The sequence below is a fragment of the Schistocerca americana genome, chromosome 6, assembly GCF_021461395.2.
Source record: "Schistocerca americana isolate TAMUIC-IGC-003095 chromosome 6, iqSchAmer2.1, whole genome shotgun sequence".
In the NCBI taxonomy this organism is placed as follows: Eukaryota; Metazoa; Arthropoda; class Insecta; order Orthoptera; family Acrididae; genus Schistocerca; species Schistocerca americana.
In genome coordinates this window covers 578,115,850-578,138,916 of record NC_060124.1, presented here as the reverse complement: position 1 = coordinate 578,138,916, position 23,067 = coordinate 578,115,850, and the positions used below count along the sequence as shown (strand labels likewise).

The 23,067-nt window shown below is 39.1% G+C and overlaps 1 protein-coding gene across 4 annotated transcripts in view; it reads left to right on the top strand.

Annotated features, from left to right (window-relative positions):
- LOC124619529 (protein mothers against dpp) overlaps positions 1–23,067 on the top strand; it is a 170,227-nt gene that overhangs the window by 104,753 nt on the left and 42,407 nt on the right. For 3 of the 4 annotated variants that reach the window (XM_047145982.1, XM_047145983.1, XM_047145984.1), the window contains exon 8: positions 13,473–17,773. The exons of the other annotated variant lie outside the window; for it this stretch is intronic. In XM_047145982.1, coding sequence (XP_047001938.1) covers positions 13,473–13,632 — 160 coding nt within the window. In that variant the 3' untranslated portion in view covers positions 13,633–17,773. Of the gene's footprint in view, positions 1–13,472; positions 17,774–23,067 lie in introns of those variants that run through there. 4 annotated transcript variants of the gene reach the window in all.

Below are 23,067 nucleotides of genomic sequence, written 5' to 3'. Positions count from 1 at the left end.
TCATTGAAATTCCCAATACAATTTTTCACATTCCCATTGCTGATGTTCTCCATAGTCCTGTCTAGCTTTTCATAAAAGTTGTTCTTTTCTTCATCACTAACTCCAGTTGTTGCACATGCATTCATCATTATGATATATCTGTATTTGTGTATTATGTTCGAATTCCCACCCACTTTTGAGCACAGGTAGGACATGTGTGGAATGATACGTTGGAGCTGGTAAGCTTGGGCGCAAAGTTACGGGAGTGGAAAGCCATTGGACATTATCTAATTAACAATCAAGGTTATACACAACTTGTTACTAAGCAATATAATCTAAGAATCTTGATGGACAGATAGCTTTTGACCACTAACACACTTGAAAATACACAATAACTGTTACAGCACAAATTATTAATGCGCACTCGGTCACTTGAAAATACTAAATGAGTTTATGGTTCTAAATAATTATGAAGCAGCAGTGACAAAATTTCAACACATATTACCACTGGTTCAATTAAAGAAAAAGAAAGAAAGAAAGAAAGAAGGTTGCTCAAAATCATAGATGGTAGCTCGCTCTTCAAAATTTGATTAGCAACAAGTAAATAGCTCACAGCCACTAACCCCCTCAAACTCACTTAAATTTGTTATTCAGATACCCTGCTGTTGCCCATTTGCAAACAATTAATTCCTATGGGGACTAGCTCATTTAAAAGAATACTGAATAAGTGAAAGTTACTGAAAATGTTGGATAGTGGCCCCTCTTAAAAATTAAATGAGCAACAAATAAATAGCTTATTGGCACTAGCCCACCCAAACACAGTCAAAATTGTTTTTCAGATACCAGGCTGCTACCCTTTTCAAGCAATTAAGTGCTTTGAGCACTAGTTCATTTAAAAGAACACAGAATACGTAAATTTACTCATATATCAGGTGGTAGCCTTTTCTTGGGAAACTATTTTAATAACAAGTAAGTAGCTCATGGCAATAGCCCACATCAAAACACAGGGAACAGCAGGAGGTGAACCAAGGGTAGGACCACGGGTGGCTTCAGGAATACGAGGACATCCTTACTCACAAAAATGATAACTCAGCCCGGGCCAACTCAGTAGCCAAAGGCACATTACTTTCTTGTAATCACTCTCTGCCTGATCATCACAGGGGTCGTGGCAGGTCGTTACTAGCAATGGTCCAAACTCACTCACCAACTTAGATGACAATGAATTGCATCAATAACTTGCGCCACCAGCCAGACACCCTCAAAATCACATTCATTGGAGGTGGGACACCTATTCATCCGGCAGTTAGATGCCCATCTGGACACCACATTTGTTGCTTGTAACATTCATCCATCTCCCACTGACACTGCCTGTCTTGCTCACTTACCGTACCCTTTTTATTCCTAGCAGACACACGCTAATCTCTCTGGGTGTATGTCAAGGCTCGAGAACCATCGACAGACATGTGTCAATGCTAAGACATGCAATCTTTTTGCAGTTGCATAGAATGACATCCCTCTTTTCACAATCTGCTCACTGACTATAACTCCTCCCCTCAGCCTTCCATATCATCACCTGCAGAGCAGTCACATCACCGTGGCAGTTCCAAGTTGATGCAGACTTCGTATAGTCCACATTGCATTTGTTAGACCAGCCCATCTATCATTTTGTCGTGTGGAGTATCATTTAATTCTGAGGCTCGTTTGTTGGTTTTTTGGAGCTATTAATCTTCCATTAGCTTCATCAGAAGTGCTATTTTATTTAAGCTCAGTAGTGAGGCTGCCTCTCGGCCAGCAAGTTTTGCTTTCAAGTTGTACTTCTTACAGAAGTGCTTTGCTACTACTCAGTTTTCACCCTGCCTTGTGGTGTGAAACACACTTCATTTGTTTCTTCAGTTGAGGCTTTCCGTTTTGTGTGTGCCTTCTGTGTTATTGCCAGGATGGTCCTGGACTGTCAAAGTGTGAAAACTCTCCAGCGTAGCAATGAAGGTGCCTTTTTTAACGTGGTGTTCCTTGCGTAGGTGCCTTCTGTAATGTGGTGTCCCTTGGGAGGGACACTGTCTCTATACAAATTCAAAGGGATGTTGAATGTGAAGCCATTTTAGAGTAAGTTTCCTGCTAATAAATCACTTGTGTTTTCAAAATGATTAATACACTACTGTTAAGCCCATACCCCAAGGAGCAAGTTGAGCAATAATCCTGCATGCCTTACAGGGCATCGGTGAAGGCTAACTTTCCTGCCTATGCTGTCTCAAGTTTTAAGGTCTGCAGTGAGTTGTTTTGTAGCAAAATGGCTGTTTGAGATGCAGATGTTTGTTTTAATAGGCAGAAGTTTTATCAGCAAACAAGAATTGGTCTTCCCTTTATGCATCAATCAAATCAATAATGCTTTGTTTACTAAAGAGTACTCTACGGCAATGGCCCCTTTCTTACCCAGAATTTATTGCTGATTTATGCCTAGTGAAATTTCACACCCCGGGCTACAGGAAAAATGCTTGGGGGTCTCCTGTACATAAGAAGGACGAAAGAATGGAGCTGCAAATGTATAGACCAATGTCCTTAACATTGGTTAAAATACCTGAGCATAATGAAGTTTGGATATCATAAAATTCCTTGAAAATATAATGTAATTGAATAGATAAAAAATCTACTCACCAAGCGACAGCTGGGGAACACACATATAAAAGGTATTACTTATGCAAGCTTTCGGAGGCAGTAGCTCCTTCTGGCAGAAGGGCTGAATTGGAAGGAAGAAGGGTGGAGGAAAAGGACTGGTGACATTTAGGAAAAGGAGTAGAGTTCGGGGAAGTCACCCAGGATCAGGGTGAGACTTACTGGATGGGATGAGAAGGAAAGTCTGGTTGTTGGGAACAGCAACGCGGGAGATGTGAAAACCTGAGAGTGTAATGATGGAAGATAGGGTAATATGCAAGACAGAGATTACTGCTAAAACATAGTGCACCAGTTAAACATTGAAAAGCGAAGTGAATTGCATGTGATGAGAGTTGGGAGGGGGTGGCGAAAAACATACGTCAGGAAACGAAAGAGGTGGAGAACTAAAACAGAGTGAAGAAAGGAATAGTTACTACAAAGAAATGCTGATACTGAAGAAATTAATGTAAACTTAAGGCCAGGTGGGCTGGTGAGGACCAAGGACATGTAGCACCAGCTCCTACCTGTGAAGTCCTGAGAAACTGGTGTCTGGGGAAGAATCCAGATGACGTGTTGTGAAATAGGCACTGAGGTCATGACTGTCATGTTCTAATGCACGTGCTGCAACAGGTTATTGCATGTTGCCATTATACACCCTCTGCCTATGCCCGTTCATTCTAACTGCTGACTTGGTAGTTGTTATGCTGATGTAAAGGACCAAACAATGTTACATCACAGCTGGTATATGACATGCCATTTCGCAGGTGGCTCTCTGTTTCGTAGTAAATGTTTTGCCAGTTACAGTGCTAGTGTAGATGGAAGTAGGGCAAGTTTGCAGCAGTGACGGTCACGTGGGTAGGAGCCATAGGGTAGGGAGATGAGTGCAGAAGGAGCATAGTATCTGACAAGGATATTGTGGAGATTGGTGTCCCCCAGGCACCAGTTTCTCGGAACTCTACAGGTGGGAACTAGTGCTACAATATGTCCTTGGTTCTCGTCACCCACCTGTGATTAATTTTAATTTCTTCGGTCTCAACATTTCTTCACAGTAACAATTCCTTTCGTCATTCTGGTTTAGTTTTCTACATTTTTTCTGCTCTGTCTATTTTTTATCTCCCCCTCCCAACTCTATGACATATAATGCACTTAGCTTTTTGTTCTTATTAACTTGAACACATTTTAGCAATAATCTCTGTCTTGCATATCACCCTATATTCAACCTTTAAGCTCTGAGGTTTTCAGATCTCGTGCGATGAAGTCCCCATCAGTCAGTCTTTCCTTCTCATCCCATCTAGTAAGTCTCCCCTGACCCTGGGTCCTGGGTGACTTCTGAACTAGAACCCTTTTCCTAAATCTCACCACTCCTTTTCCTTCAGCTCTCTTCTTTCCCCTTCAACCCTCCTGCCAGAAGAAGGAGCCACTGACTCTGAAAGCTTACAGATGTAATACCTTTCACATGTGTGTTTTCGTACTGCTGCTTGGTGAGTAGATCTTTTTTATCTATGCAATAACGTTATAATTTCATTAAAGTCCTTGGGACAGAAAACTTCTGTCCACAAATCAGCACGGATTCAGAAAGCACCATTTCTGTGAAACTCAAGATTTCCCATTTGTCATTCAATATTCTGTAAACCATAGGTGGTGACTGAGCGAGGTGGCACAGTGGTTAGCACACAGGACTCACATTCAGGAGGACAGCGGTTCAATCCTGTCTTCGGCCATCCTTGTTTAGGTTTTCTATGATTTCCCCAAAATCAGTTCAGGCACATGTCGGGATGGCTCCTTTGAAAGGGCACAGCTGATTTCCTTCCCCAACACGATGGGACCAGTGACCTCAGTGTTTGGTCCCCTCCCCCAGATCAATCAACAATCAATCATAGGTGGTGGGCGACAGACAGATTCCATATTTCTAGATTTTTTGGACAGCATTTGACATGGTGCCTCACTGCAGACAGTTAATGAAGTTCTGAACATATGGAATAGATTCCCAGATATGTGAGTGGCTTGAAGATTTTTTAAGTAATGAAGCAGAGTACATTGTCCATGGCAGTGTCAGGAGTGCCCCAGGGAAGAATTATAGGACTGCTCTTATTCTCTAGCTACAAAAATGATTTGATGGATAGTGTGAGAAGCAATCTGGAGTTGTTTGCTGCTGACGCTGTAGTATACAACAGATTCATCATTGATCGACTGTAGAAGGTTACAGGATGACTTACATAGAATTTCTGTTTGGTGAGAAGAGGGCAGCTTGCTCAAAAAGAGGGTGAGAGAGAAAGTTAATGCAGATGAGTAAGAGAAACAATCCTGTAATGTTCTAATACAATATTTGTGGTGTAGTGCTTGCCACAGTCATGTCAATTAAATATCTAGCATAACATGGCAAAGCAATATGAAATGGAATGGGTATGTAAGGATGATAGTAGGGAAGGTGAGGCGAACGGTCGACTTTGGTTTAATGGAAGAATTTTAGAAAGTGTAGCTCATTTATTAAGGAGACCATGTATAGAACACCACACCCATTCTTTAGTGGGCTAAAGTTCCCTAATGTGACGTACTTTTTGTGCATGGTTTATTGCTTTATGTTTGACGGAACAATGTCTCACTTACTTGCAAATATCATTTGAAACACAAAACAAAAGAACTGTAATGTTAATTGTAGTAAACCATATTTTATAAGTGAGCACTGTCAAGTTAACATGAGGAAATTTAATATTGACCAATTTAGGTTAATAGACATTTGAAGCAAGTGAACATTATAACATTTGAACACTTTATATCTGTATTCTGTTTGGATTTTATTGTCAATTGTCACTTTTTTCTATCACATTTGAGGAGTTTCATTTAATATTTTCACTTGCATAGCACTTTTTTTCACGTGCTTCCCATAACTTAACTGTTTTTTTTTTTTGGGTTTCTGGCAAATTGTTCATGGGTCCATAACTTACACTTTGGGTACTGTACTCAGACATCATTGACACATTTTTATCCTAGCTTCTGACGCTAGATACATTCAGCATCTCCTCACATGAACTTTCACTGGATGATTAGGTAAAACTTCCGGGCTGAGAGGTCGTGGTTGATCTGTAAAACTTCTTTTCCTGACATTTCGCTGCCAATTTGCAGGCAACGTCTTCCGAGGTGAGTCAACGACTGGCTGCCAGGCCCTGGAGGTCCTATTTATATAGAGTGCATAGAGGGCACCACCATACATCATGTGGGACCGACTATACATCCATCTCTCACTAACATAATTATTCTCGATTGAAGGTAATCGATTATCACATCGTTGGTGCAAAGTCGACCGCCATATCTTATCTAACTTTAAGCCTTCCTCTTTTCTATTAAAATTATTACATGCAATGTCCTGGCTAGCACGCTCGTCACACTAAATTTTATTTCATGATCACAGTCTTTAAAAACATGTTCTGCTACAGCTGATTTGTCGGTATGTCCCAGTCGAGAGTTCCTTTTGTGTTCGGTTTTCATTGTTCCAATGTAAACCTTCCCACAGCTACACGGAATTTTATACAACCCAGGAGTTGCTAAGGGGTGTCAAGCATCTTTCACTCATCGTAAACACTCACTAATCTCCTTGGAGGGACTCAAGATTGTTTCAACTTGAAACTTGGCCAGATATTCCTGAATGTTTCAACTTGAAACTTGGCCAGATATTCCTGAATACGGTCTGTAATTTTGCGAATAAATGGAGGAAAAACTTTTCCAGCTGACAGTTGTCGTTGCTGAATGTGCTTGATCTATCTTGTTGTCAGTGTATCCATTTTTCTTTAAAGCTGTTCGCAGAGGATTTAGTTCATATGGCAAATAAACTGGCTCACAGATCTTTATTAGCTGTGTCCACAGATCTTTTAATGACACCTCTCTTCTGCCTGGGATGATGGTTCAAATCCTTTTGGAGATAATGGTCGGTGTTATCTTTCTATACACTTTATGCCCTGGACTCACATATGCCCATCTAATTACTGATTCATCCAAAAAATTAAGTTGTCCATTACTCTCTTTCTCCATAGTAAATTGTATCTTTGAATTAATACTATGTAGGTGCACCGAGAAACCATACAATTCCTCTTCACCGTGATTCCATACCACAAAAGTGTCATCCACATACCGATAGCACTTCAAAGGGCTTTTACTGAAAGACTGTAGCGCCTGCCATTCAAAAACTTAATGAATAGATTAGCAATAGCTGGACTCAGAGGGCTGCCCATGGCCACTGCTTCGGTTTGTTCATAAAACTCATTATCGTACTCGAAATAAGTCATGGATAGGCAATGTCGAAACAGAGCTACTGTATCAGTGGGAAATATATTAGTTACACTATGTGATCAAAAGTATCCCTACAACCCCAAAAACATATTTTTTTCATATTAGATGCATTATGCTGCCAGGTACTCCATATCAGTGACCTCCAGACATCATGAGAGACCAGAATGGGTCAATCTGCAGAACTCATGGACTTCAAACGTGGTCAGGTGATTGGGTGTCACTTGTGTCATACATCTGTATGTGAGATTTCCATACCCCTAGGTCCATTGCTTCCGATGTGATAGTGAAGTGGAAATGTGAAGGGACATGTACAGCACAAAAGCGTACAGGCCGACCTCGTCTGTTGACTGACAGAGGCTGCTGACAGTTGAAGAGGGTCATAATGTGTAATAGGTAGACATCCATCCAGACCATCACATAGGAATTCCAAACAGCATCAGGATCCACTGCAAGTACCATGACAGTTAGGCGGGAGGTGAGAAAACTTGGATTTCATTTTCGAGTGGCTGCTCATAAGCCACACATTATGCCAGACGACGCCTCGTTTGGTGTAAGGAGCGTAAACATTGGACGATCGAACAGTGGAAAAATGTTATGTGGAGTGACAAATGATTATACACAATGTGGTGATCTGGTGGCAGGTTGTGGGTATGGCGAATACCCGATGAATGTCATCTGCCCACGTATGTATTGCCAAGAGTAAAATTCTGAGGCGGTGGTGTTATAGTGTGGTCATGTTTTTCATGCAGGGGACTTGTACCCCTTGTTGTTTTGTCACACTCAGGCCTTCATTGATGTTTGAAGTACCTTATTGCTTCCCCCTGTTAAAGAGTAATTTGTGGATACTGATTGCATCTTTCAACACGATCAAGCAGCTGTTCATAATGCACGGCCTGCGACAGAGTGGTTACACAACAATAACATTCCAGTATTGGCTGGCATGCATAGAGTCCTGACCTGAATTCTATAAACAGCTTTGGAATGTTTTGGAATGCTGACTTCATGCCAGGCCTCACCAACTGATGTTGATACCTCTCCTCATTGCAGCACACTGTGAAGAATGGGCTGCCATTCCCCAAGGAACCTTCCAGCACTTGATTGAACATATGCCTGCAAAAGTGGACGCTGTCATCAAGGCTAAGGGTGGGCCAACAGCATACTGAATTCGAGCATTACCGATGGAGGGCGTCACGAACTTGAAAGTCATTTTCAGCCAGGTGTCCGGATACTTATGATCACATAGTGTGTGTGTGAAAGAGGTTTAACAACAGGGATACCACATCAAAACTCATGAGGATTTCACCTGGGCTGACAGTAATCTCCATCAATTTTTTGATAAAGTGCATAGAATTTTTAAGTGATAATCAGTTTTACCAATAAGCGGTTGTAGCAAGGATGTGTGATGTCTAGCCAACTCTTGAGTGGGCAATCCAATAGCCCTCACTGTTGGTCTCAATGGGACATTAGGCTTATGTATCTTTGATAGCCCATGAAATCTAGGAAGGTAAGCTTCTGTTTTGCATAGATATTTTTTATCCTCTGTGGGAATGGAAGACTCTTTTATTAATAGATTGGTAGCTCCGAACACTTTCGTTGTAGGATCCTTTTGCAGCTTTTTATAAGTGTTAGAATCCAAAAGGTCGCTGATCTTCCTATGGTAGTCCTCACTCTTCATCACCACGGTAGCATTACCCTTATCAGCAGTAAGTACAATAATATTCATGTCCTCATTAATCTCCCGTAATACCTTCCTTTCTCCTTGAGACAAATTACTGCTAGGTGGCTTAGCTTTACGTAGTATCCTGGCTGTTTCCATCCTGATTTCATCAGCAGAATGTGGGGATAACTGACGAATCCCCGACTCTATATTAGCTACAATATCCTCTGTGGGAACCTTTCATGGAGTACTTGCAAAATTTCCTCGTTTCAAGAGAACAGAAATTTTTTCCTTAGATAATTCCCTTCCTGACAAATTAATAACCACACCTGTAACTGGGGTTTCCTGTCTACTCTTTTGTAAATGCTCGAACTTCTTCTGCCTATTAGAAGACACTTGTGCACTCAGTTCCATAGATCTAAATGTTAGCCTGTCCACCTTATTCCAATCCCAAAACTGCATTTCATTGCTAATAAATAAATGAATGGAGATTTAACAGTTGTCTGCTAATTACTGCCAGTCCTCGACATGTTTTATGAATCCATTCCCATAGCATCACCACTTCCGTGTGTGAGTAGATATGGTTAGATTGCGGCAAGTGAAACAGCCTTCTCACCTTCAAAATCTTTGGAATTGTCCCAGTATCACAACAATGTAGCAAAAAAGTGAGCCTACAAAGTTGTTGAGCTTTCTTCTTATGTAGACCCTCCAGTCGTCATACCATAACCGACATATCCTCCCTGAGTGGCGTGTAATCATAACATGCAGGCTTTCATGGCCGGCACTTCATAAGTTAAAACTTCCAGGCTGAGAGGCCATAGTCGATCTGTAAAACTTCTTCTTCCTGATGTTTCCTTGCCAACTGCGGGCGACATCTTCTGAGGTGAGTCAACGACTGGCTGCTGTGAAGGTCCTGTTTATGTAGAGGGCACCACCATATGTCACGTGGGGCCTATGGTAAGTCTATCTTGGACTAACGTCATTATTCTCAATTGAAGATAGTTGATTGTCACATGGTTTGTGCAAAGTTGACTGCCGTATCTTATACAACTGAATCTCTATAGCTTCTCTATACATGCATGCATAATAATGTGATGTCCCTGCTAGCACACCTGTCTCACTAAATTTTATTTCATGATCACCGTCTTTAAAAACATGTTCAGCTACAGCTGATTTGTTGGTATGTCCCAGTCAACAGTTCCCTTTGTGTTCGGTTAAGCAGGTATTGACATTTCTTTTCGTTGTTCCAATATAAACCTTCCCACAGCTACTTGGAATTTTATACACCTTAGGAGTTGGTAAGGCGTGTTGAGCATCTTTCACTGATCTTAAACACTCACTAATCTTCTTGGCGGATCTAGAGATTGTTTCAACTTGAAACTCGGCCAGAACTTTCCCAATATGGTCCGTAATATTGCATTGTTGTTGCTGAATGTTCTCAGACACTTTTCTTCTGGGATGGAGAGCTCGATCTATCTTGTTGTCAGCGTATGCATATTCTTAAAAGCCGTTCGCAAATGACTTAGTTCATGTTGCAAATAAACTGGCATGCAGATCTTATTAGCTCTGTCCACCAATGTTGTAATGACACCCTTCTTCTGCCTGATTGGATGGTTCGAATCCTTATGGAGGTAATGGTCGGTGTGTGTATCTTTGGTTGTACAGTGGTTAGTCTTGTCTCATTACAATTGTAACAAAAGTGTATACACAACAGGACAACCAGGAAATCCTGGACAAACCCAAGATTTTTTTTATCCAGGAAAGACCCAGGAATTTTTATTTTATTTTATTTTTTTAAATTCCTGAAACTTTTCCTTGTTTCAGTTTTCAGTTAAATTTTTGTAATTTGCACTGGTAAGGACCGATTCACTAACAAACAATTTTACTTTAACTTACTATTGCAGAATAATACTGCAATGGTAAAACATAAATGAGAGAATAACACCAAAATAAAACCTAAATTGCAAAGAAAATGCACTATTTATAACAATAAAACACAGTGCAAACACAAGCGTGTGCCAGCAGAGAATTTATCACAAGACTTAGGATGAAAACTGTGCTATACTTCGTAACAACAATCTGCTTTCAATGAGTGTGACACTACGTCTGTTTATACTTGTAACAGGTCATGGGAAAATATTGTGAATATTAGTTTGAGAAGTGTTACTTTCAAAGTAAATTTCCTGTTATGCAAGAGGAATTACGTCACGTGTGAGAATGTGTGATGAAATCGCTTAAATGATGGAGTGTGTAACTCTCATTCAAAACTTAACAGGTTGTGAACTTACTACTTAGAAAAATTTCAGGCCCTGATGACCAGCCATTATTTAAAATTTCACTGGCACGTTTGTGTTTGATATATTGTAAAGGTCAACACATGCTAAAAAGATTAAGCATCAAGGTTAGTTTTTTATATTTATTGTAGTCCTTTCATAGATTACATATTGTGGAGTAATGATGGCAAGAAGTATAATTATCCATAAAGAAAGGGTGAGGTGAGTTCTTGAGCAGTTTCACACATTAATTGGCTTTTCGATGGAAAAGTCAAAGTGCTCGATAGAATATGTATTCAGCAGGTAACCCATGAGGTGTTCTGTGCACAGCAGTCTAATTTATAATCATGCTTGTTAGAATTATTCATCTGCTGCAATTTAACCTCTGATCATAGGCTCCTGCCTTACATACTTTGATCGCATTCGGGAGGACGACGGTTCAATCCCGTCTCCAGCCATTCCGATTTAGGTTTTCTGTGATTTCCCTAAATCGTTTCAGTCAAATGCCGGGATGGTTCCTTTGAAAGGGCACGGCCGATTTCCTTCCCCATCCTTCCCCAACTCGAGCTTGTGCTCTGTCTCTAATGACCTCGTTGTCGACGGGACGTTAAAAAAAACACTAACCTAACCTTACATACTTTGAGGGGTCGGGGGAGGGGCAAATAACAGCAACAAAATTTTTGATGATAAGTATTATACATGTAAGATTAGCTTTTCTTGTAGTTATACTGTATGTATATTAAATTAAACTATTAACTTTTTCTATTTGTGTGTTTGCATTACTTAACAGTGATGTTGCTGTTGGCTGATTACATCATATTCGTATGATCTGAATATCTGCCGTCATTGGCTGGTGAGATCGCATGACATGAGCTATGATTGTAGGACAGAAATGCATTGCGTATATTTTTTTAACCACGAATCTTCCCACAAGCAAAATGAGAGACTGGAATAGATGGGAGAACCGATAGAGGTACTCAAGGTACCCTCCGCCACACACGGTCAGGTTTCTTGCAGAGTATGGATGTAGATGTAGATGTAGAATATTTCTTCTGCAAATTTCAGGTCTCCTTTTATTTTTCTCTCTGTCGACTGAATTCTGAGCTTTGATTGTCACTATCACTTCTAATGTTTGCCATTTTGCCACCACTACAAACAAATGAAAGTGAGCGCGGCATTGTTCCTGTCCAACAGTAGAGAGATGTGTGCAAGGAGAAGACTTGTCAAATGACAAGTCCTCTTTTGATTTTATTCAGTTCTTGCAATACATTGCTCTCTCTGTTCACTATTAATTTTTCCAAAATGTCTACTGTAGGCTTTATCTGAATTTTCCATTAATCCAATCACTGTTCAAAAAACTGTGAGTTTATTGGAACAAGCAGCATGTTTTGAAGTAGGTGTTCCTTAAATTTTGCTTTCACTTGCTAAGCATTCATTACAAATGAAGAGTACGGGTATTTCTTTAGTATTTGTAGGGGAAAAGGTAAGTCCATATTGTAAAAACTGAATGTTCCCAGCACTGCAGGAGCGACAGCTTCAGTGGTTGTCTTAAGTCTTTGACAGATGTAACCACTCATCAATTGCTAAGATATTTCTGTTATTCTTAGCTTTGAAGCAATACATGCCTGTAACTTGCGACAGTTCACTTACCCATTTCTGATTTTGTAGAAAAACTGTACTATGTTATGTAAAGTTACAAAAATATTTTTTGGAGACTATTATGTGACCACTACAAAAGTTCAAAGCTCCCCCCCCCTCCCCCCTCTCCCAGTTTTGGCACAGTTCTGTTGCCTGACTCAATGGACTCAAGTGCCTGCATTGCCACACAATCTATTTGGACCCTTCCACCTAGTACTAGTTCCCGAGAAATCCAGAGATGATGTCTTATTACTCAACTTTCTTATTCTGTTTCTTTTTTCTCCCCCACCCTTTTTTTTTCTTCCCCCCCCCCCCCCCCCCCCCCCGCTATTTTTCCTTTTTGTCTTCTTTTTCCCATCTCATTTTCTTCTTTCTTCTTATTTGGTAATTAAAGTTTGTTTCGTACCATTTCACATTTTTTCCCTCTCAGTGTATCTTTACTCTGTCTTTTTATCATCTATTGATTGAAACTGGCCCAGGGATTAGCATTGTGCTATTTTTGACCTCCTGCTATCACCAACATCTTTCCCTTCATCTTTGTCTTTGTCTCCCTTTGCCCTTACAACAGGTAGTTCCTCTCAATCTGTGATCTGAGTCACCTCCTTTCCAACATTTCCAAATCCATCTCTCCTTCCTCCCAAAGGAGGTACTAACAGTTCTAAAATCTAGGTTTTTGCACCTTTTGCCTCTACTTTTACCTGTCTAGCTTGGCAGTGCTGGAATTTGGTGTGCTGAAGATTTGTCGTGGCCATGGATATTATTATTTTATGCAAGGCAGTGCTGATGAAAGCACACTAGTTCACTGCGCATGCAGAATATGAAATCAGGTTGTTCTGAGATTGATTTCAGTTATCAGAAAAGGGGTGATGTATTTTTATAACGTTTATAGTCTTTGTTTAAGGAGGTTAATCTTTCTTATGTATTGTTTCCACTATTGTGAATTGAAAGATTTCTTGCTTTTTACTAAATCAAATATTGCATTTACATTCTAGGATGTCATTTGTAAAAGGATGGGGTGCAGAGTATCACCGTCAAGATGTCACAAGCACACCATGTTGGGTTGAAATTCATCTGAATGGTCCTCTGCATTGGTTAGATAAAGTGCTTACACAAATGGGTTCACCACTGAATGCCATTTCATCAGTTTCTTGAGGAACATGACAAGTTGTATTTTAGTTTTTAAGACTTTGGGTTTGTAGAATATGGACACAAGAAGTGTTGATGTGTACAGTCTTCAACATGTCATTATAGTCATTGTGTTGAAGAAAGTGTGTAATGTTAGACGTGTCTGCGCAAAAGTTTTAGCTGTGAATATGGTAGAACTTCTCTGATGTCTAACAACATTGAGTAGTACATACACATTTTAGCATATATTTCAGAAACAGCATAATGTTTATCATCAGCTTTTACTGTTCCTCTATTGTTTTCAAATGACTGAAAATTTTTATTTAAGTTTGTCAGAATGCAGTTGTGTCTTAGATAGTTGCTGCTAGAGCAGAACTTCCTCATGACAATTGATGCTAATGGTTTACAAGATGACCATTAGATTGAATGTGGCCCATAGCTGTAAAATAAATTTTAATGTTCCATCCACCGTTAAAACATAGTTGACATCTGTTTAAGAGATTTGGCATGTCTGTCCATAACTGATACATGTACAAACTGACTTAGTATGGGAGGACTGACAGATATTTAATGGTATTTGTGATAACAAAGTGACAAATAGGTAGGGTGTGAATCACTTGTAGATTTATGTGTTGTTTTTAGTGAAGATTGTTTGTGTCTGTCTGGTGCAAATGAATCTGTCCTTTATCACCCAGCATGCGCGATGTATGTTTTTCTCTGTTAAAATATAAATATTTTTAGTTTATAATTTTAGTAAACTCAGTTTATTGATCTCTGCAGAAGTGATGCAAAATGACATATTACATTGAACTCTTTGACACTGTGATGTGTTTCTCATGTTTAGTGAGTGAAATCATCATCATCACTGTGATCATCATAGTCATCATCATTATTACTACATAGTTATCGAAATTCATTGTGTATTGAAACTGTATACCTTGCACATTTATTCACATTTTAGAATGTGTGAAAGTAAGAATTTTCATATTTGTACATAACTTTCATATGATTCGCATGATAAAACATTTGATTTATGTTGTTCAGACTTACAATATGCCAGTTTATGATATTGTTTGTTCTTGAAATTGTTCCTAAGGTCACAAGATATATTTCTGTTGCTTGTTTTATGCTTGTGAACAGTGTGGCAATGAGATAATTTGTGCTGATGCTTTGGTAACTTACATACCCGTAAGTAGATATTTAAAATTTTGTCATTTTGTAAATAATATTCATTCAAATATTGTATGATTATTTTTGTTAATTTTTTAATGGATGATTATGTTTACAATAGTTCAGTAGTGAATATCTTTTGAACTTTGAAGTGAATGGTACCGGTACATGACCAAAATTATCTATTACTATATAAAAAGTGAATGGACAATCAGCAAATTGTTTTGTTGTGCCTTGAAATTGTATTGTTGAGATTGCAGTTATTACTGTCAAAAAGTTTTATGTGTATTTTGTTTTATGCAGTGAATGAAATTGGGCGTCATCTAATATGATGACGAGAACAATCTTGAAGGAAAACAAAATGAATACTTATTAACAGTTAGAAGTGTATAGCCTTTATCCAATGATATCATTTACAATCTTCAACAGCTGACAGTATTAGATAATTTTGTGTCTACTAATTGTTTGGTACCTGTTTGATACGAAATATATATGAAATATTTATTGTTTATATTTTTGAATCACTCTTTATTGTTGCTTCATTCAGTTGTAGCAATATACTACATTACTGCAGTGTTATTAAATACGTATGTTCAGAAGATAATACAAAGTTCAGCATTTTGTGTACAGATAGAACATGCCTGCCTTACAATTACAGTAATATTGACATTGTTTTCTGCATTGAAGATAACACAGAAGTGTAAAATAGTACTGACACTGTGCCTGCTGTATACACATTAAAATCAAGAAAGTTTGTAAAACTATGATGACTGACTTGAGAGACGGTTGTTTGATATACTTTTATGAAGATGACAGAGTTTAATTCTGTCGCAGGTCATACAAGCTGTCCATTGAAGTTAATTTCTTTTTGTTCTTTTTGAAAATTATTACCACAAAATGTTTAAAAATATTATTCAATATTAGTGCTTGTTTCTGTTCTGGTATTACAAATAGATTACAAAGTTCTGGTTTTTATGCTATTGGCACAGCAGAATTAAACAATAACTGTTTACTGTTAAACAGTGTTACTGAATTGAACTGCTCAGGAATTCCTATTTAACAATGTTGTGGCTGTCATTTGACCAAAACAAATACAGATCTTCATTGAGAGAGTGTTATGCACGTGAGTTATGAACTGATATGAGTCAGTATTTCATTAACTGTGAAATTATTATTTTAACAGCTGTATTTGGATATAATTTTTTGTGATGATGCCTGCACATTAAAAGTAATGTATCTGTGATCAGGACTGTCCAATAATTAAAACTTCTGTGCTGCTTTCAGGAATATATTATGGGTAGTTTGTGTAAAAATAGCTCTACGACAGATATAGTGTTATATATTTTGCGATATTTACAGTGTGTGTTCTAAATCTTGAATCAAGATTGTTCATTTGAGAGTACACATTCCTTTTTCAGATCTGTCTCACATATAATCATTTTGGGATTTGCTAATGCGTACTTGGTACCTGATTGTAATGCATTAAGTGTGATCCATTATGCTTATTATTCGATAAATGTCCTCCAATAAGACCAATGCAGCATTGGGAAACTTGTTTAATTCACCATAAAGAATAATAGATGTAAGTTTGCCTGTTTTGTTCACTTTTAAAATGATACTCCACATTTTGCCAACATATTCCAGCAGTCAAATTTCGTCCATTTCAGCTTGCAGTTAGCAAAGGCTGTCAAATAAAATGTTTCTATACATGTAATACAGCTGGGATACAAATCCCTCTTTCGTAAGATGAAGTGCTGTTTTGGAACACTAGGAAGTCAAATTCAGGAAATGCCAATCATCTTATTGTGTGCTAATACTGTAAACATACGTGAAATAAAGAAGGTTCTCATGTAACTGGATCTGATATAAGGAGTGTCGTGCTCATATTGGCAATTTCCATTATTATCCAAACATTAACATTATATAAAAAAAGAGTTCTCATATTTGTGGAATTAGTCATGTACTAGCGCTTGGTATGAAAAAAATTGCTATAATGTCAACACACAAATATCAATGACTTTGGAATAATGCGAGATTGTTGATTTGTGCTTGCTTTTGAACTTCAGAACACTTATGAGCTATGTACAAGAAGTGCCTTGTCCTCATTAGCATGTAATGTTTAGAAGGAATTTTGTGATTTGTACTCATCACGTACGCAAATGGGAACTGCTGCACAAAGGGCATCGTACACAAATAAGTTTCTTAGTAACATCTACTTGTAAAAATTTTCTTCGACCTTAATCATAAGTTGATCACTGATGCAGTCAAGTATTTGGATTATCCTCACCACCCTCCTTTTTGTCTTCCCCTCCCTTTTTTTTAAAAACAGAGTTACTGCTGAAGAAATTAATTTTAAAAGTTACCTTTACTATCTTCTCCCTGTCAAAATAGTGTTTATATTTCTTTGCACAAGAAACCAACATCACCAAATAATGCTCTTGGCTCCAGGTGTTAGAAACCACACTGTAAATTTATATGCAGACTTAATATTCTTGTAATAAACTCACAAAGATATAATCCTGATTTTTGTACAAATGCAAGTGCCTGAAATGAAATTGCATAATAATTTCAGTGTTCAAACTGCAATTTTTTTATACAGTGAAAAAAAATGTGACACATATTTTGGGATGCTTTTCAAGTGCTTTACTACACTTTTCTGGATGTATGCTTATACGTAAAACTCTTAGCATAATAAAATGTTATGCTTACATGTATACCAAGAGAAGCAAATAATTGGATATTGTTTAGTTGGTGCCTTTTGTTGAAATAATTTATACAGTCTGAATGGTCTTAGATAATAACATTTATGAGATTTTATGTGATGAAAAATGTGGTAATTGAATGGATAACATATGGAATGGATTTCATGTTTTAGATGTCACTCAGTTTTGAAATAAGGAAACAAATTTATTTAAAATTCACAGGCAACATTCCACTTCTGGTGTGTGTTATCTCATTTAGATTAATATAAATAAAGTGTGAATGATTATATACATTTCTTCAGCATTTCATTCTTGGTTTCCTACCATACTTATAGACAAATGCAGTAATGACAGTGTAGATACAGCATTTCTGTAGTGTTGTCAACAGAGTGTAATAACCACACTGAACGTAAAGTTAGTCAACCCAACAAGACATCACATTGATACCATTTAACACCGCCTATAGCTTTGATGATGGCTTCAGTTCATCAAGGAAGAGAGTTCACAATTTTATTCAGATACGTCGTATCCAGCTGGTGCTACTACTCATTAATGATTAGATCTCATACAAGCACCTTTTATGTGGGATTATCTTTAGATGACATAGCCGCGCGGGGTAGCTGTGCAGTCTGAGACGCCTTGCTACAGTTTGTGCAACTCCCTCCGTTGGAGGTACGAGTCCTCCCTCGTGTGTGTGTGTGTGTGTGTGTGTGTGTGTGTGTGTGTGTGTGTGTGTGTGTTGTCCTTAGTGTAAGTTAGATTAAGTAGTTTCTAAGCTAGGGATCATTGACCTCAGCAGTTTGGTTCCATAGGAACTTACCACAAATTTCCAAATTTGTGTTGCAGTGTGATATGATCTCCGAGACTTATTTAAACCACGAACATATGCATGCAAACTTCTGAATATATATCTGGAAATATCCACATGATACTTAAGATGTGGAAGAATGACCAACACTTAGTCACTGCATATTATGGAATAAAAATCCTGGTTCATGTTCACAGTATCCTGAATGGACCCATGTCATGGTGCTCATTGCGCCATTGGGGCACTTGATGCCTTGTGTTAGTTAAAAAGAGCAAAAATTGCAACTTTCTGGGTCACACTACTCATCCAGTGTCAGCTGCTGTCCAGTTTCAGTGTTCGGCCCACCAGAGGTATGCATTTTTGCACGTAGTAATCATTTGCAAGGTATGTGCCTCCAAATGTCCGATACTCATGTTCGAAACTAATTGTGATTGACAAGGAGGTACACTTACCTACTGTCCCTGTCAGTTAAGACCTTTTCGTGACCACTGTTCTTATACCACAAACCTGGGTTGTCTCATAAGTTTGTTCACTTTTACAGGCAGTCACAAAGAACACCTGGGAACATACTACAAGGGTGGTTTGAAAAGTACTCGGAACAGAATAGAAAAAAAGTATTTACATCACTGAAACTTCCTTATTTTTCAATGTAGTCTCCTTGTAGTTTAATCCACTTGGTCCAACAATATTCCAGTGCCTTGATTCCAACTCAAAAATGAGTTCCCTCCAGGCCTGCAAAATAGTTGTCAACTCCGGCTATCAATTCTTCTTTTGCAGTGAATCTTCGTCCACCAAGAAAAATTTTCAGTTTTTGGAAGAGATGGAAGTCTGACGGAGCCATTATCAGGTGGATAAGGTGGGTGTGGCAACAACTCGTACCTTAGTTTGTGTAATTTTCCCATGGCAATGGCACATGTGTGCGGGTGCACATTGTCTTGATGGAAGATGACTTTCTTCCTTGCTAAACCTGGCCTTTTCTCGCATACCTTTTGTTGCAGTTTGTCCAGGAGGCTAGCATAGTATTCTCCACTAACTGTTTGTCCAGTGGGGAGATAATCTACAAACAGAATGCCCTTTGCATTCCAGAACACTGACGCCATGACCTTTCCTGTCGAAGGAATTGTCTTTGCTTTCTTTGGTGGTGGAGAATCAGGCATGGGGTATAGTAGTGCACACAAGTTTCATCTGTGGTTACTAACTGGTGCAAAAAATCTTGTTTGTTTCTCCTAAAACTGGCCAAACATTGTTCCAATATGTCCATTCTCATGCGTTTTTGATCCAGTGTCAAGAATCCATCTTGCAGATAATTTTTTCTTTTCTAATTCTTCAGTTAAAATGTGATATACCCTTTCAGATGACATCTGGCAAGCATGAACAATTTCTTCCACTTTCAATAGGCAATCCTCCATGACCATTTTGTGCATTTTTGCAATGATTTCTGGAGTAGTGACACATCTTGCTCTCCCGACCAAATTTAAATTCATTTGTCCACTTGGCACCAGTTAAATATGAAGGAGCAGAGTCCCCCAGTGTACTCTGGAAATCATCATGAATGTCATTTGCTTTAATACCTTTCTTTACGAAGTACTTAATCACTACTCGAATCTTAATTTTTTCCATCTTCGCAAATCACTACGTGAGAACAACAACAGAGCCACGTCACTGCCACAGATCTCTTCCAAGAGCACTGATGTGGCAAGTGTTTACAGGCAACAGTCCAATGAATATCACGTGAACAACTCGTTGCGCTAGCGCTGACCTCTCGTGGTGATTCCGAGAACTTTTCAAACCACCTTCGTACCTTGCAGTACAGCTGCGGCATAGCAGTTGCTGGCCTGTGTGCTTAACACTTCACACAGAGGCTCTCGAACAATGTAACTAAATAAGGTGGATTGGTTTTGTAAACAAACTATTTATTTCCTGCAGTACACATCATACTTGTCAACAATATATTGCCACCCCTCTGGAGGCTTATAAGTGCCATTCTTCCAAAATGTGGGTGTTTTTGTTTGAGGTTCAGTCTGCAGTCCTTCAAGGAGTTGAGGTGTTTGCATTTCAGGAAATTCTGCAGGTAACAGAATAGATGAAAGTCGGAATGGGCAATGTCTGGCAAATACAATAGTTGGGGTAACATGTCCCACTCGAAAGAACACAGCTTTTGACGGATCACCATAGAGGTATGTCGTTGTGATGAAAAATGACATGTCCCAAATTTGTTCTTTTTCATCAGTGGCTGCCTTCAAATGATTCAATTGTGAACAGTATTTCTTGGAAGTGACAATCTCATTCAGACAAAGTTGATAATACAGATTGCCTTTGCAATTCCACTAGATGTGTAACAGAATCTTCCTCGGATGCAGCCCTGGTTTAGCAGCCGATAGTGGTAGCTGGTTTAGCAACCGATAGTGGTAGCTGCCCTGTCGTGCACCACAATTTACTCTTCTGGCCACTGTTGTATATGATCACTTCTCATCTCCAGTTACCAGCCATTCCAAAAAAGGAGCATTCTGATCATGTCTCAATAAGGTGTCACAGAGACACACGAAGTGAATCAAATTCTCTTCACTCAGTTTGTTAGGGGCCCATACATCCCTAATATTTACGTAACCCAGCTTTTTCTAGTCCCTGGCAACAGTAGCACAAGCAACATTGAGCTCCAATGCCAACACCTGCGTTGTCACTCATGGATTGTGTAATATCATATCATTAAGTCATTCAGTATCTACAATCATTGGCTGTCCAGATCGAGATTTGTCTGTTAGGATGAAATTCCCATCTCAAAATAGACTAAATCACTTTTGACATGCTTGAGCCATTACTGCATCATTCCAGTATACAGTACAAGTCTTCTGCTGGTATTGTGAGGTTGTTTTTCCCTTCGATAAACAGCATAAGTTGCCAGAAATGTTCCTTCTTGCTTCCCATAGCTTGTAAACACATGTTCACACTCTTCCATCCAATGACACAGGCGCACACACACACACACACACACGCACGCACACACACACACACACACACACACACACACACACACAATGGTGTGTCACGTTGTCGACCTTTGTCGTAGGGGTGTCTGGCAACTGTATTACCTAGGAGGAGGGGGGGTGGGGGTGGCATGGCAGCTGCAGGGTTTGTAGAAGCTATAGGCAACTGTATTTCCATGGCATGTGCAGGGTTTGTTTGCAAGCACCATAGATGAAACGCACGAAAAAATGAACGATATAATGAGCCGACCCAATTCATAACTACTGGTGGTACACTATTCCTTGTAGACACACCGTACAGTGTGCGTTGATACGTCAACCAATTGGGCAAATCATTCATAGTATAGCCATGGACATGTCCAAATACAATAACTTTTTTCAGCCATTTCCTCGTAACGTATCTTCCTGCGCTGATTCCGTACAACCAACTGTCACATACACACCGTTTCACTGCCGTGACTTAAATTGGCAGTTGAGAGTCACATGGCCACTTAGTATCAGTTCTATGCCATCTACAATGCTCCTAAGCAACCAATGTGTTCTTTTAAGGGACTGCCAAATATACTATTCAGTCAGTTTAAATTAGAGAGAAATACGTATGTATGGGCCACTGACCGAGGGTAGTAAAGAGCAATAACTCAAAATACTGTGTTGTGGATGAACAGGACCCCCCCCCCCCCCCCTCCCACACACACACACAGCAAAGAAACAGTGAGTCCAAAACAATTGTATCTAACATGCTGAAGAGTGATTTGTTTTCCTGAGCATCGAACTATGTTAGAGAACAGCGTAGACATGCCAGAACAATTTCTGCAGCTAACTATGAGGCAGTTTCAGAAAGTAAGTGTACTAGATTATTATTTTTTAAAAATAAAGTGTATTAGGAAAAAAATACAGGATATTGTTGATACACTTGGTGACTATTTTTCCATGTTCAGTGCATTTGGTGAGCTGTGGCACAAGTTTTTTTATGACCTCCCTAAAGAACTCTCCCCACAGCTTCTTCCCCTACTTCAGAACCTCTTTATGCACCTGCTTGTCAGTTGAAAATTCAGTTCCATGTATGTGTGCCTTCAGGGAGCTGAAAAGACCTAAAGGCGCCAAGTCAGGTGAATATGGCTGGTGGTTCAAAACATCCCTTCCAGATGAGTCCAAGAGTGTGTTGGTGACTATAGCTCTGTGACGACAGACGTTACGCAACAAATACACTTCTCTCATCATCATTCCCCTCCTTTCGTTTTAAATGCTGCTTTTGAGTTTTTCAGGGTCTCACAATATCGTTGAGCATTGATGGTTTCCCCCTGAGGCAGAAATTCGACCAAAATGATGAATTTTTAGTCCCTGGGGCAATAATTTCTTTGATAAAAACTGTGATTTTGAATTTTTTGGCAGATGGGGTATTTGTATGCTACCACTGTGATGAATGTCTTTTTGTCTCAGGTGTGTGATGAACCACCCACATTTCATCTCCAGTCACAGTAGAGGTCAGAAAATCCTCACCTTCCAATTCAAGTTGCTCAAAAAACTTGTGGGTGTTGTTTACCTGATTTTTCTTGAGCTGTTCTTTCAGCTGTTTTGGGACCCATCATCCACACAGTTTCTGAGTGTGTTTCTGTGAGTGTCTCATAAAAGAGAGTTATGGGAACATTGTAGAAATGTCATCCACTGTCAATCGACTGTCTTCACCAACAGTTTCCGCAATTTTTACACCAACTCATCAGCCACAATGGAAAATCTTCCACTCCTCTGTTCATCATGAACATATGTTCTCCCTCCACTAAACTTGCTACATCACTTA